This window comes from Hyperolius riggenbachi, chromosome 4, assembly GCF_040937935.1.
Source record: "Hyperolius riggenbachi isolate aHypRig1 chromosome 4, aHypRig1.pri, whole genome shotgun sequence".
NCBI classification, from domain to species: Eukaryota; Metazoa; Chordata; class Amphibia; order Anura; family Hyperoliidae; genus Hyperolius; species Hyperolius riggenbachi.
Window position 1 is genome coordinate 268195035 of NC_090649.1, and position 14077 is coordinate 268209111.

At 42.7% G+C, this 14077-nt stretch overlaps 1 protein-coding gene across 1 annotated transcript in view; it reads right to left on the minus strand.

The window, feature by feature from the left end:
- PREP (prolyl endopeptidase) overlaps positions 1–14077 on the minus strand; it is a 216675-nt gene that overhangs the window by 182324 nt on the left and 20274 nt on the right. Inside the window, exon 6 of the mRNA XM_068231238.1 lies at positions 11224–11345. Coding sequence (XP_068087339.1) covers positions 11224–11345 — 122 coding nt within the window. The remainder of the gene's footprint in view (positions 1–11223; positions 11346–14077) is intronic.

The window sequence follows — 14077 nt, forward strand, 5'->3', positions numbered from 1 at the left end:
TTCATGTAGCAGCAACAGTAGAAAATCATGTACGAAGACAAACCTCCGAAATGACAGTTCCACACCTGTTGGCAGGGCTGCTGACAGTGAAGGAGAAACCAACTTTCAAGAAAGGAAAAAAAATGGCAATCTACTTGCTACCGGTAGGTTGTAACACATTGTGCTCGTGTGAAGCACAATGGGTCAGACAAAAAATGAAAAACAACAAGGTGCTCCAGTTAAAGCACCATTTCTAATAAACAAACACAGAACCTATCTCAAGTCGACAAAAAAAAAAAATGCTATTCACATGTGTGTCATATGAGCAGCTGCAGTGCCTTATGCCCAGCTCTGTAACAGTGGTCTTATTCTACAAATACCAGTAAATATGCAATATAGGACATAAACAGTGGCAGTTTGGTTCTATAGCAGCTAAAGGCATAGCTGGTGCCTGTATCTTTACTGCATTGGCCAGGAATTGAGAAAGTGCTAAACTTTCCTTCACTTAACCTTATCTCTGCCATGTCCTGCATATCTACATAACATTTTATTAGTGTTTTTCTAATGCACATGGTGTGTTCATTTTGCTGTATGTATACACAATGAGATACGCACACCATGGAATTTTGGTTGCAAAAAGGGAGTATATTGTACAAAAGATATAACACGGACTACACAATCAGTCAGATGGACTATACAATCAAAATCGTGTATAAAATACAATATATGGTACAGGTACATAAATACAGCAATGTCCATATTTGAATACAAGCATATGCGAGGATCAAGAGAAAATCTTATCTTCTATGCCTATAGAGATACAGCGTATATGGGCAATCTGAGTCAAATGTCCATTGGTGGGCACATTGCATGTAAAAAGTCCTTGGGAGAATCATATGCAAATAGTATGGGCATATCAGATAGTTCAACACAGCATGGTGAAGGGACAAACCCTGCCAAGTATTACCCAGACAGACGGCGTCGTTTCGAACAACAGAGTGTTCTTTCTCAATGGGTGCAAGCAGATGCGGCAAACGGAAACAGTGATGGCGGCAGAGATATCTGTATTCAAATGTGGACATTGCTGTATTTATTACCTGTACCCTATATATATTGCATTTTATACACGATTTTGATTGTCTAGTCCATCTGACTGATTGTGTATTCCGTGTTATATCTTTTGTACAATATACTCTTTTTGCAACCAAAATTGCATGGTGTACGTATCTCATTGTGTATGTATGTGTATTCCGTGTTATATCTTTTGTACAATATACTCTTTTTGCAACCAAAATTGCATGGTGTGTGTGTGTGTGTGTGTGTGTGTGTGTGTGTGTGTAACATGCATGCATGTATGTATGTCTGTCACATACATACATACATACATGCATGCATACATTTCATTGTTATTTATGCTGCAGCACCCAGGATTACTTTAATTGTTTACTATTGAACTTATAACTTTAATATTTAAGGTGTGCATCCTCACTTGTCTTTTTCGTGTTCATTTTGCTGGCCCTAGATGCAGAACGTATCATCTCTGTTTCATGGGCAAAGTCATCCTGCTTTCTGCAAATTTTGCAAATGACATTACCCGAATCTGCACCATTTGACTGTAAACGGCTGTATACAGACAAGTGGATCTGTGGGTGACCTTTCAGGCAACCAACATATTCAATTGATTTACTGATCAGTAAACAAGCAGATGGGAATGTCAAACCAATGTACACATGTGCATGGTGACTCGCCCTTCTGATCTTTTGTTCCCAGCAGGTTCTGTCAGGTTTAAGCTATATTGATCAGCTGTTTACTCAGACACGGATCATGACATGTGCAAGAACGATATTTCCCTCAAGTCCAGTCTCTTTATGACTGACAAAATGACGGTTTCTTGGTTGTTTCCAATCAGTCTAGGGAATATTTAATTTCTGTTCATTGACCAGTTCCATTCTTTTGATTAGATCATTCAAAAACGTAAGTAAATATTGTATGTGTACAAAAGGTGCCTGCAGATTGACCACGAGACAGGTCTCTCTCTGATCACAAAGTTCTGTTGTCTCGTCATACACTGCAGACCAATACCAGGTAGATTTCCTCATGAAATCTATCAGGAATTGGCTTAGCGACGCTGGTTATCCCACTGATAGCCTCCTCCATCACTCTCGTGTCAGTCACCATGAGTGCTCCCATGTGGTGCCTGTACAATACACTCCCGGTGCCACACAGAGGTGAGGGCGGAGAATGCTGTGAGTCGTGTCAGCGGGACAGATGAGAATTTTCACTGCACAAGGTCATTACACTTAAAACAGCTATATACTGTACCATTGCCAAAGCAGGGCCTTCTGATCAAGAGATATGTGCAAAGAAATTAGGAAAAAAGTGATGCACTTATCAAGAGTAGTGTATCAATAACTGGCATTTAGACTTTGAATGGAGCAAGGGTTGTAATTGGCGCTTCTGGGCAGTTGCACCACTTTTCTGTACTCTTGCCTTGATAAAGTGAGTGACCAGAGTATGTCTTTTTTTTTCAACCCAAATAACTAACGATGTAAATCCTCATTATTTCAATTAGCAGCTGAAACATTTCCTCTGAACAACTGTTCCATTTTTCAAGTTTTCTTTGCTAATGTATGGAGAAGCCAGCTTAACTTAACGACCAGCTAACGCCCATAGGCGTCAGCAGGTCTTAAGTGGGTTATCATGGAAACGGCCGCTCGATCGAGTGGCCTTTCCATGTCAGTTCACGGAGGGCATCTCCGTGAACAGCCGGAAAGCCGTCGATCACGGCTCGCCGGCAAAATGTAAACACGCGGGGAAGAAATCCCCGCTGTTTACATCATACGGCGCTGCTGCGCAGCAGCGCCGTAAGGCAGAACGGTGATCCCCGGGCCTCTGATTGGCCGGGGATCGCCGGCATATGATAGACTGAAGCCTATCCTACAATGTGCAGGACGGATATCCGTCCTGCGCTGCTCACAGGGGGAGGGAGAGGGAAGGAGTGCCGAAAACGCTGCGGAAGGGGGCTTTGAAGAGCCCCCCTACGCAAAGCGCAGCAAGCCGGCGGCGATCAGACCTCCCCAGGAGGACATCCCCCTAGTGGGGAAAAAAGGGGGCAAGTCTGATCGCCCTGGCTCTATCCTGATCTGTGCTGCAGGCTGGAGAGTCCACGCAGCACAGATCAGGCAAACCACCCCTGGTCCTTAAGTGGTTAAGTACAAACATTTACTACTATGGTATTTACCCTTTCATTCATGGCTAATGTATATGTTTTGTAACAAATTTCATTGTGCGACATCCCCCACAAACTGATTAAACAAACATCCAAGACTATGTATTTTATGCAAACTGCGCCCACCGTCTATAATATATAATATAGCAATCTAACATGCAACCAGAGTTTTCGCTATCAAAAAATGGTCCACAGTCACAAATGTATAAAAGTCAGTATGACAGCGCTCCTCTTCTTATTATCCTCAACACCTAAAAAAGATAAAACACAGCTCCACATAGTGCATTACTGCTAAATTTGCATAATCTCTTAAGACACCACGCCAGTGATAAACCATGTGCTCTTTAGTGCTCCACTTCTAGTGCAAAACTTATCACCAAATTTAAGATGGTTCCAGGCTCACCAGATGCAGGCCACCTCATATACCAGGTGGGTCTATCGCACAAATCAATCCACAACGATCTGCTGCTCTCATGTATCAAAAACGTTTAATCCGGATTCTTCAATAAAACATAACAAACATAGCATACAATCTTTTAAAATAAGTAACTGTTTCCCTGCGCTCATGCGCACTCACGTTATCCACAGATGAGTCTCCGCATATCGGGCTCTTGGCCCTGTGATGTGCCTCCTCCTACGGTCACGGCGTCCCGCTCCCCGCACTGGTGCATCAGTTTCAAGCTTCCTACGAGCGATGCGAGTCCTACTTCCTGTGACGTCAGACGCTGCCCGCTCCACTCCGCCTTTACGCGTTTCGTCCCTTGGGACTCATCAGAGGCTGACGTAACAGGAGCAGCCGACGTCTATTTATGTTGAATTTCAGTTCCGTCTTTTTGTACGCATGTCTATTTCCGTATCATTACGTAATCCGCGTCAACTGGCCACTAAACTTTGGGCATGCGTAGTGCGCTCTCTATGTTTACAAGTATAATGTCTACCGCTTATCATGCGTGCCCTAATGTGAGCCGGATGGTTGATCCTTTCACCATTGCCATCTAGTGGCTGATCTTCTAACTGTTGCCCTAACTCATCATACTCAGACTTTCTTTGAAAAAACTCATTATTATATCTCAACTATTAAAATATTACAAAAGCTACAGATATATCTTTCCAATGTGGATTATGCTGCATACGTTAACTCAATGTGCATATCAGTTGGTTTTCCTGTACTGGTTTGAAGATAAACCATCCCGTCAAATTAAATCAGAAGGTACATCACAGTTCCAGTCCTGTACCTTCCACAATATTCTAGACCCAATTTACATGCAGTGATGCTCCTATTCAGGTCCCCATTTACATACACCTTAACCGTGTCTTATGGGGGAGAAATCTGTGGTCCTTTAAAGAGGGGTAAAACATGTTCCCACCCCTAATGGCTCTCACAATCCCACCTAATTCCCTATCACAATCTCCCTTGGAATCCAATTATCTATAAAAACCACAGAGTCCTCAGCATCGTAATTCCCATCAGTTTATTTCAGTATTCTAATATACCCCAAATTTCTCCCATAATTCCACCATTCAAACTGAAGGGGGCCATGTGGTATCCACTGCATTTTAGTATTCAATTACTAAGTGATTCCCCTTTTCCTATAACCTATCCCTACAGTGTCCCATGTTAACAAACTTTTTATGGGTGGGTTCTAATTTACCTCCAGTCATATCTGCAACCCCGGTGATCCGATAACCCAGTGCCTCTCCATTCAACAGCCTTACATTACCTCTAGGACCTCCCATCTATTATTTGCTCCTCATCTATATTAATAGTTATAAGTCCAAGTTTGTATCCTACCTCAGTGGTTCCCTTTATTTAGCACTAATTCTCCTTCATCTCCACCCCCCTTCGCAGTGGGCCTTATATAATGTGACATTCTAATAATACTTATTGATTATAAATCATTAGTGATATAGCAGTTTAGGTCAAAGGCCACAACTATATATATATATATATATATATATATATATATATATATATATATATATATATATATATATATATATATATATATATATATATATATATATATGAAAAACAGATCCCTGTTTAACCCTCAAGACCATTCGAAGGGGAGCACATTGGAGGTTTTTAAAAAAGCAGTGCTTCAAGATATAGAGAAACTGGAAATAAAGAAACAAAAAAACACTAAAGAAATCAGCCAACAAATCACTGAATTGGTTGAAAATAAAGACCTTGTACTGAAACCAGCGGATAAGGGGGGGGGGGGGGGGGGGGGGGGGCGGCCTGGTGATTTTGAACTCCCAACAGTATAATAATGAGATGAGTAGATTGTTGAAGGATCAAAGCACATATAAGAAACTGAAAAAAGATCCCACTAAGGAATATAAGAAGACATTGAAGGACATACTGATATATGGAGAGAGGGAGACTATCATAACCACGAATGAATTGAAATACTTGTTGCCCACTTATCCCAGGATACCTGTCATCTATTGTAATCCCAAAGTTCATAAGGACCAACAAAATCCCCCGGGAAGACCCATTGTTAGCGGGGTGGGGTCACTCACTCAAAGAACAGGTGAATATATAGATTTTTTCCTCCAAAGAATAGTGGAGGGTTTGCCATGTTTGCTAAAGGATACAAAGCATTTACTTCAAAAAATACAGGATGTAAAAATGGAAAAGGGGGACATTTTGGTAACTGGAGATGTAACATCTCTGTATACAGTGATTCCGCATGTGGAGGGTATGCAAATAGTGAAAGAAGCCCTTATACAACAAGGAGATATAAAAATAAAACAAATAGACTTCATTATGGAACTACTGAATTATGCATTAACACATAATTATTTTTGGTATGCAAAGGAGTTCTATTTACAACAGAATGGATGTGCGATGGGGGCAAAATTTGCTCCGTCTGTAGCAAATATATATACGGACAGATGGGAACAACAACTGTTATCGGGGGAGGGAGCTCAATATGTATTGTTATGGAGAAGGTTCATTGATGATTTGTTCTTTATATGGAGGGGTCCAGAACAATCTCTGGTCACCTTTTGTGATAGAGCCAACAACCAATGGACCCCAATAAAGATCACGTTCCAGAAATCCTCCCACCAGGTGGAGTTTCTGGATCTAGTCATTAGAAAGCAGGATGATCGACTCCACACAAAGACACATTTCAAACCTACAGACAAAAATGGATATATTCCACTTGGAAGTTGCCACCACAAAAAGTGGTTGGACAACATCCCTAAGGGTCAACTCATGCGCATAAGAAGAAACTGCTCAGACATTGAAGATTTTAAGGATCAGAGTCAGATCCTATTAAACAGATTTAGAGAGAAGGGATATAGAAAGGAAGATCTAGAAATACAGGCCAGCTTGGTGGCAAACCTGGACAGAACCCAGTTGTTGGAAGATAGGGGAATCATACCCCAGAAAAATAACAGGGAGTTTGACTTACTACTGGATTACAATATGCAATATAAGGAAATTGAATCCATAATAAAAAAACATTGGAACATACTAAAACTAGATGGTACCCTGGGAAATACAATCCCAAAAAGACCTGGGTTTATATATAAAAAAGCCCCAAAATTTAAAATCGAGATTGGTGACCAGCTATGTAAACCCCCCGCAAATGAGGATGGGAGATTTATTAGGACAAACAGGCTTTTTCCCATGTCGAAAATGCAGGGGGTGCAAGGAAGCACAACCCATGAGGGGGGCAAATTTTATATCAACTAACAGTGGGCAACAGATTTCCATAAGACAATGCATCACATGTAACACTAAAGGAGTCATATATCTCCTGAGATGTCCCTGTAATTTGGAGTACATAGGCAGGGCCACTAGAAAATTGCATGAAAGGATTAGAGAACATGTGGCCAATATTATTAAAGGCCTAGCAACTCATAACGTGTCTAATCATTTTCGGCTGGTTCATAATAACGACCCCAGTGGACTGCAATTCATGGGGATAGAGGCACATATAAAGAGATGGCGGGGGTCCAGTTAAGTTAGAGATATCTCACAAGCTGAAGGGAGATGGATCTTCAACCTCAAAACCTTGGTCCCAGGAGGGCTCAATGTCGAATTTGACCTAAACTGCTATATCACTAATGATTTATAATCAATAAGAATTATTAGAATGTCACATTATATAAGGCCCACTGCGAAGGGGGGTGGAGATGAAGGAGAATTAGTGCTAAATAAAGGGAACCACTGAGGTAGGATACAAACTTGGACTTATAACTATTAATATAGATGAGGAGCAAATAATAGATAGGAGGTCCTAGAGGTAATGTAAGGCTGTTGAATGGAGAGGCACTGGGTTATCGGATCACCGGGGTTGCAGATATGACTGGAGGTAAATTAGAACCCACCCATAAAAAGTTTGTTAACATGGGACACTGTAGGGATAGGTTATAAGAAAAGGGGAATCACTTAGTAATTGAATACTAAAATGCAGTGGATACCACATGGCCCCCTTCAGTTTGAATGGTGGAATTATGGGAGAAATTTGGGGTATATTAGAATACTGAAATAAACTGATGGGAATTACGATGCTGAGGACTCTGTGGTTTTTATAGATAATTGGATTCCAAGGGAGATTGTGATAGGGAATTAGGTGGGATTGTGAGAGCCATTAGGGGTGGGAACATGTTTTACCCCTCTTTAAAGGACCACAGATTTCTCCCCCATAAGACACGGTTAAGGTGTATGTAAATGGGGACCTGAATAGGAGCATCACTGCATGTAAATTGGGTCTAGAATATTGTGGAAGGTACAGGACTGGAACTGTGATGTACCTTCTGATTTAATTTGACGGGATGGTTTATCTTCAAACCAGTATAGGAAAACCAACTGATATGCACATTGAGTTAACGTATGCAGCATAATCCACATTGGAAAGATATATCTGTAGCTTTTGTAATATTTTAATAGTTGAGATATAATAATGAGTTTTTTCAAAGAAAGTCTGAGTATGATGAGTTAGGGCAACAGTTAGAAGATCAGCCACTAGATGGCAATGGTGAAAGGATCAACCATCCGGCTCACATTAGGGCACGCATGATAAGCGGTAGACGTTATACTTGTAAACATAGAGAGCGCACTACGCATGCCCAAAGTTTAGTGGCCAGTTGACGCGGATTACGTAATGATACGGAAATAGACATGCGCACAAAAAGACGGAACTGAAATTCAACATAAATAGACGTCGGCTGCTCCTGTTACGTCAGCCTCTGATGAGTCCCAAGGGACGAAACGCGTAAGGCGGAGTGGAGCGGGCAGCGTCTGACGTCACCGGAAGTAGGACTCACATCGCTCGTAGGAAGCTTGAAACTGATGCACCAGTGCGGGGAGCGGGACGCCGTGACCGTAGGAGGCACATCACAGGGCCAAGAGCCCGATATGCGGAGACTCATCTGTGGATAACGTGAGTGCGCATGAGCGCAGGGAAACAGTTACTTATTTTAAAAGATTGTATGCTATGTTTGTTATGTTTTATTGAAGAATCCGGATTAAACGTTTTTGATACATGAGAGCAGCAGATCGTTGTGGATTGATTTGTGCGATAGACCCACCTGGTATATGAGGTGGCCTGCATCTGGTGAGCCTGGAACCATCTTAAATTTGGTGATAAGTTTTGCACTAGAAGTGGAGCACTAAAGAGCACATGGTTTATCACTGGCGTGGTGTCTTAAGAGATTATGCAAATTTAGCAGTAATGCACTATGTGGAGCTGTGTTTTATCTTTTTTAGGTGTTGAGGATAATAAGAAGAGGAGCGCTGTCATACTGACTTTTAAACATCCAAGACTGCACACAATCACAGCAGGGATACAGCTATACCTAGCAATAAGGAATGTAGTTGTAGAAGTCAAATCTTACTTTCAGTGTTAACGGTTGGAACAAGCAGGAAATCGCACCCATAAGCAGAACTAATAAAAGCCTCTCACTTTGGTATAAAGTTAAAAGTAACAGATACCATAAAAGATCATATAAAAGGTCTTTGAAAGTGAATCATAGGACTGGTCCACACTGAGGGCGATTGTGCTGCACTTGCCGATCAGCAAAGCACTAAGAAAGGGTCACCCTGTTGGGTGCTTTTCAGCACTTTGCTCACCGCTGGCGAATCACTCGAATCATTGGAATCATTCTCATTGCAATGTTTGCAATATGCATAACTGCAGCATTTTGGGGGCGATCAAGATGCGAGTCTCATTCTCTTGAACAGGAATCACAATTGCAAATCAATGTAAAATCATTACATCTGGAGGCAATAAATAAATAAATAAATAAATAAATCACAATCATGTTTTGCGCTCCAAGTGTGAACCAGTCCTAGGAGGGTGTTCCCACAGCAGCCTTTTCATTTTCTGAAAAATCAAAATCTTAGCACATGTACCTTTTTTCTGAGTGATTCAGTTTAAATAAATGTTCAAAATTGCGCATTTAAAAAAAAAAAAAAAAAAAAAAAAAATTAATCGCACTGCTAAGCGTTTTGCAATTGCGTTTAGCAGTGTGTACTAAGGCTTACCAAGACAAAACACACACAAGGTAAGCAGAGACTTTTCCTTAAAGAGACCTTGAACAGTTAAAAAAAAATAATAAACTGGTACTTACCTTGGGCTTCCTCCAGCCCACAGTAGGCCGCGAGGTCCACCGACCTCTTCCTGGCTCCTCTCCCAGTCCTGCTGGCGGCTCCTTTAACCGCAACTTTCAGGCTGAAAGTCGGCTGGGTTCTCCCTGAACGGAGACGCTCGGCTTCATCACGCCAGCCGGTGTAGTAGTCCTGCGCATGCGCGGTTTTCAAACTGAACCGCTCATGCACAAGACTGTCAAGCTGGCCGGCATGATGAGGCGGAGTGTCCCTGTTCAGGAAGTATTCGGTCGACCTTCAGCACGAAAGTTACCGGTAAAGGAGCCGCCAGAAAGAGGCTGGGGGACCTCGCAGCCTACAGTGGGCTGGAGGGAGCCCCAGATAAGTACCAGTTTCATTTTTTTTTTTTTAACTGCTCAGGGTCCCTTTAGAGGACAACTGAAGTGAGAAATATATGGAGGCTGCCATATTTATTTTCATTTATATAATACCAGTGGCCTGGTAGTCCTGCTGGTCTACTAGGATGCAGTTGTGTCTGAATAATGCCAGAAACAAGCATGAAGATAATCTTTTCAAATCTGATAATGTCAGGAACACTTGATTTGCTGCATGCTTGTTCAGGGTTTATGGCTAAAAGTATTATAGGTAGAGGATTAGCAGGATAGCCAGGCAACTGGTATTTCTTAAAAGGAAATAAATATGGCAGCCTCCATATGCCTCTTGCTTCAGTTGCCCTTTAAAGTGTACCGGAAACGAAGGGGAAAAAAAAAAAGTTTTATACATAACTGGTGCTTCCTCCAGCCCCCATTCCCCCGCCGCCTCCGCAATCCGGCCCGGTAAAAACGGCAAGTGGGTGCTGGCGCAGTGGGGCTAAGTGCGCTCCCCCATTTCCCTCCCGTGGCTGGGAGCCTTCTGCGCCTAAAGGTGCAGAACTCTCCCGGCAAAGGGAGCATGATGGGGGGGGGGGGTGGGGGGGGGGGGAGTGTATGCGGCCGGGCACGCGCAGTAAGCCGGGCATCCGCAGTTACCGGGCCGGATTGTGAAGGCTGCAGGCAGTGGAGGACGACAGCGAAGGGGGCTGGAGGAAGCTGCAGGTGTGTATAATAGGTGTGATTTTCAATAGATGCTTGGAACACAAGAAAAAAAATATGCAGGACTTTTGCGATCAGGCAAAATCGAATAGCTATCACAGCGCACGAATATAAAAGGGTTCCTGTGCTTTTAATTATTTTGCCGATGTCCTTGCTTTTTGCATCCGATTGGAAACCGCAGCAAACACTGTGTGTAGTGGAAAACAGCCCTTCTTGCTAAATCCCACTGGGATTTTCTTCACGTCCCCTCCCAGAAAATGTATCATAGAGGTTCTAACCCTAACTTCGTCTAAGGAAAACCCAAAATAAAAGCCCATGACTAGTAGAACCATAAACATGAGAAAACCCTCTCTTACCGTAGCACCTTCCATCCATTTTGGCTGATCTGGAAACTCTGCACATAATACATCTTTAGACTGATCTGTGCCCAGAACATGATAATAGAGCTTCTGGTGCAGATTGGTAGACGTTTCAGTGCCTGAATAATGGCAAAAAAAAAAAAATGCTTTAAAAACATTACCTGTGTGTTAAATTGCACGTGTTGTAAAATGCATTCATTATAGGTGTGCTTTCCAGTTGGGCTCCAGTTTCCAAATTTGGGGAACGTGCAAAAAGGGCTACAACACCTCTCTGTGCTTTGTGCGGTGTCCCTCTTTTGGAGATTTTCCCTTGTTTATACTTCCATTGGCACTTAGTATTAGCACAGAAACCGAGAAGGGAAATAGTGGCTGAAAGTGTAGCACAGGCTTGCCGCTGTTCTCTTACAAAGCATGATGTGAGCTTAAAGGGAATGTTTGAGTTGAGGATTAATAAATGAAAACAACAAAAAAACTAACACACATATCTACTTACCTGGGGCTTCCACCGGCCCCTGGTAGCCGTCCTGTAACCTCGCCCCAGCTCAGCTTCCAGCCGGTGGCCCGCGGGACCCTACTACTGCGCCACTGGGGACCGCAATCAGGTGGTCTGGATCGTTCGGTGCAGGCGCAGTACTTCTGCGCAGAACGCTCCAGACCACATGAGCGCAGTTACCGGCGGTGCTAGCGCAGGTGCAGTAGATGTCAGCCTCTGCACTGGGACCCCAGGCCACCGGCTGGAAGCTGAGCTGCGACGAGGACACAGGACGGCTGCCAGGGGCTGGAAGAAGCACCAGGTAAGTAGATTTCTTTTTCAATAATCATTAGACATTCCCTTTAATATCAGGACAGTATTGGATGGTTATATTTTACCCAAACCTCAGTAACTCCACTAAGAAACAAGTGTTGTGATAAACAGTCTGCAGCAATCCCTGACTCGTTTGCAGCCTGAAGCAGATGCAGGGACTGCATGCTGGCTACATACACAATGACTCCTATTTGATTATTGAAAAGAAAACCTACTGTATATTAATGTGACCACATATTTACTCAACCAATATAGAAATGTGTTGTAATGTAAGTAGCCAGTGAAGGTACATAAAGACATTTTGCTTACCTGTCTAAATAAAGGCTACGCTTACTATACATTGCCATGTCCGTTTCTGAAATGGACACAACATATGAAATTGCATCCGAATCCAAAACCTGTGCCAGTGCACAGTTATGGGTATTTTGATGAGATGTTTGCAAAAAAATCAGCAAGAACTATTTTTTTTTCCTGCATGCAAATCGGAATCTGCCTATTGCTTTCAATAGACCATACATGTCAAACTCCAGCACATGGGCCAAATCTGGCCCTCAGAGCCATTAAATCTGGCCCCCAAGTGGTTTCCCCACTTTGTATTATGTTTGGCCCACCAGGGAAGCTGTATTGGAGGTGAATTTGTAGAACACTAGGGAAGCCATATGGTGGAGGTAGGGGGAAATCACTAAACACTAGGGAACTGTATAAGGGTTGTAGGGGAGCCATTAGACACCAGGGAATTTTATAAGGGAGAAAGGTGGCCAGTAGACATTGAGGTTGGCCCGGGACTAGGTCCCAGTATTCAATTTCGGCGCACTTTGAATTTTAAATTTGACACCTCTGCAATACACTGTGATTCCACCTCCAATTTTGCATGCAAACGCTGTGAATCGGCTACAGTGGGCTTTATGGATAGTAGACTATGGTGATGCATCAAGAGTGACAATTTTTCTAACATGGAAGTAAAAACTGCATATGAATACTAGTGTTTTTTTCTCCCCAAGAATGCACTACTGTACTACTGTATATCTTTGCAGTGCATTTCCTCTGCTTCACTAACAAAAACACTGGTGCTTCTGGTTACCTAAAAGTAAACCTAGTGTGATTACATTTCTTTGATTAGCCATGCCCATGAAATATTAAAAGCTCTGCTAGACTGACATACTTTAAGCACTATTAGCTTATGCTGTGTTGCCAGGAGCCTCTCCCACACAACTGTTGGCAGGACAGGAATTTAAACTTTGCTGCTGAAGCCAAAATCTCTCTCTCCAATCTTTGCCCATACACAAACAGCTGCCTGGTGGGAATACTGTACTATAAGAGGCTGGTAAAAAGCCTAATTCTGACCCCCTACTCAAAAGGTCTGCTTTTCTAGATGCGATGAAAGAATGGTCATCAAAATACTGGATGCCCTTTGTATTTTGGAGTTGGTTGCTGCATCAACTGTGGACTTTAGCACAGCATGAAAAGTAGGGATGGGACGAATCCACAATTTTTTCAAATCCGAATCTGAAAAGGTTCTCGAATATCTCGAACCTTTCGAATCCCGAATCTAACGAATCCTGGACATAAGAATTGTGCGATCCGTGGTATAGTTGCCCGCAGTATAGGTAGCGAGGTAAAGGTGCCTTCAGTATAGCTAGCTAGGTATGGGTGCCTTCAATATTGGTAGCTTTCAGTATAGGTAGCAAGGTATAGGGGCCTGCAGTATAGGTAGAAAGGTATATGGGCCTTCAGTATAGGTAGCAGGGTATATGGGCCTTCAGTATAGGTAACAGGGTATATAGAGGCCTTAAGTATAGGTAGCAGGGTATATGGGCCTTCAGTATAGGTAGCAGGGTATATGGGCCTGCAGTATAGGTAGAAAGGTATATGGGCCTTCAGTATAGGTAGCAGGGTATATGGGCCTGCAGTATAGGTAGAAAGGTATATGGGCCTTCAGTATAGGTAGCAGGGTATATGGGCCTTCAGTATAGGTAGCAGGGTATATAGAGGCCTTAAGTATAGGTAGGTATGTAGGTAGGTATAGGGGCCTTTAGGTAGGTACGT